This window comes from Quercus robur, chromosome 5, assembly GCF_932294415.1.
Source record: "Quercus robur chromosome 5, dhQueRobu3.1, whole genome shotgun sequence".
NCBI classification, from domain to species: Eukaryota; Viridiplantae; Streptophyta; class Magnoliopsida; order Fagales; family Fagaceae; genus Quercus; species Quercus robur.
The window spans coordinates 75,906,694-75,908,579 of record NC_065538.1 but is presented as its reverse complement, the minus strand read 5'-3'; the positions used below and the strand labels follow the sequence as shown (position 1 = coordinate 75,908,579).

At 45.0% G+C, this 1,886-nt stretch overlaps 1 protein-coding gene across 1 annotated transcript; it reads left to right on the top strand.

Moving 5' to 3' along the window:
- The first annotated feature begins 781 nt into the window (after positions 1–781).
- LOC126728723 (uncharacterized) lies at positions 782–1,366 on the top strand. Its single transcript, XM_050434511.1, has one exon. It carries the CDS (start codon positions 782–784, stop codon positions 1,364–1,366), a length of 585 nt encoding a protein of 194 aa, XP_050290468.1.
- Positions 1,367–1,886: the final 520 nt, after the last annotated feature.

The following is a 1,886-nucleotide window of genomic DNA, read 5'->3' as shown; positions in this document are numbered from 1 at the left end:
AAATGATGCTATGAGTAGAGCACTCAACCAAATTTTCAAGTCACCCTTCACGCGCAGAGTTGAGGGAGAGAGACTTTTTCGACAGTTCACCCAGCCCACATTCACCATGTACAATGGTCGAACAAATCATATGAAGCACGTGAGCCACTTCAACCAGAGAATGGCTGTGCACTCCAAGAATAAGGCTTTGATATGCAAGGTGTTCCCCTCCAGTTTAGGGCTTGTGGCTATGAGGTGATTTGATAGCCTAGCTACAGATTCCATTAACTCCTTTAAGGAGCTCACCTGAGCATTTGAGTCTAGTTTTATTACGTGTAGTGGGGTTCCTCGGCCCTTAGACTCTCTATTGTCCATGTCCATGCGAGAAGGTGAAACCCTCAAAATGTACTCGGACAGGTATTGAGAGATGTTTAATGAAATTGATGGGGATTTTGATGACATGGCTATAAGGACCTTCAAGTTCTGACTGCCTACCGAGCATGATTTGAGAAAATCCTTGACCAAGAAACCGATAAGGAGTGTTTGTCGGCTTATGGATCGCATTGATGAGTACAAGCAGGTCGAAAAAGACCGATAGCAAGGCAAGGGTATAGGTAAAGTTATCCCTCAGGAGAGAAGGGATTTCAGGTTGGACAGATACAATAATAACAGACCCTGAAGGGATTTTGTGGGACAACCTAGATCTACAGCTCCTCAGGTGGTTAACACTATATTTCGAGAACTAGTGCATCAAGTCTTGGAGAAGATCAAGAACAAGCCATACTTCAAATTGCCAATCAAAATGGGAGGAAATCCCTTAAGGCGCAACCAAAGCCTCCATTGCCAATACCACCAAGTGCGGGGGCATACCACCGAGAACTACAAAACTCTATGGAACCATCTGGAGCAACTAGTTAAAAAGAGAAGGTTACAACAGTTTTTATATCGGCCTAACAGGCAAGGAGACCAATTAAGGTCAGGGGCTCAAGGGAATGCTTCTTTAAGACCCCTATTAGGCACAATTAATGTCATCTTTGCTGCACCTGAGAGAACTGGTTCTTATCTTTCTAGGGTGATGTCTGTAGCTCGGCTACCAGCCGAGGACTCTAATTCTAAGCCAAAGAAGGCTAGAGTGGAGATCCGACTGGCGTTGAGTTTTTCGGACAAAGATAAGATTGGAACCATCCAGCCACATGATGATGCTTTAGTGGTCACCCTCAGAATAGGAGGGTATGATGTAAAAAGGGCGATGGTAGACCAAGGCAGTGATATAAAGATTATGTACCCTGATTTGTATAGAGGGCTAAACTTAAAGCCTGAGGATCTGATAGCCTATGATTCACCTTTGGTAAGTTTTGATGGGAAAGTTGTCATCCCAAAGAGTTAGATTAGGTTGCTCATGCAGGCAGGTTTAGAGGTGGTTGAAGTGGACTTCATTGTGGTGGATGCATACTCTCCCTATACGGCCATTGTGGCCAGACCCTAGCTTCATGCCCTAGGGACCGTTTCTTCAACTCTACATTTGAAGATGAAGTATCCATCAGGGGACCAGATTGAGGAGCTTGTGGGGAGTCAATCCATGGCTAAGCAATGCCTCGTGGCTGCCATCATGCATTAGCCTACGACTGAGTCCTCGACCTCTGCTAAGGGGAGCTCATAGCAATCAAGGATTTCGGTCCTATCTATGGATGCGGTGTCAGGAGAGGTAAAGTGCGAGAGGTTAGAGGAAATTGCTATAGATGGCGATTCGGAGAAGTTTTTTCAGGTCAGAGTTTAGTTGCCTCCTCAAGAAAAGAAAAAACTGTTAGCGTTTCTTAGGAGGAATATTGATGTGTTCGCTTGGAATGCCTATGAGGCTCCTAGGGTAGATCCTAACTTCATTTGCCACCATTTGAATGTCAACCCAG

Coding starts and splice junctions, on each gene's coding strand:
- LOC126728723 (XM_050434511.1), top strand. CDS start 782: ATGGGAGGAAATCCCTTAAGGCGCAACCAAAGCCTCCATTGCCAATAC.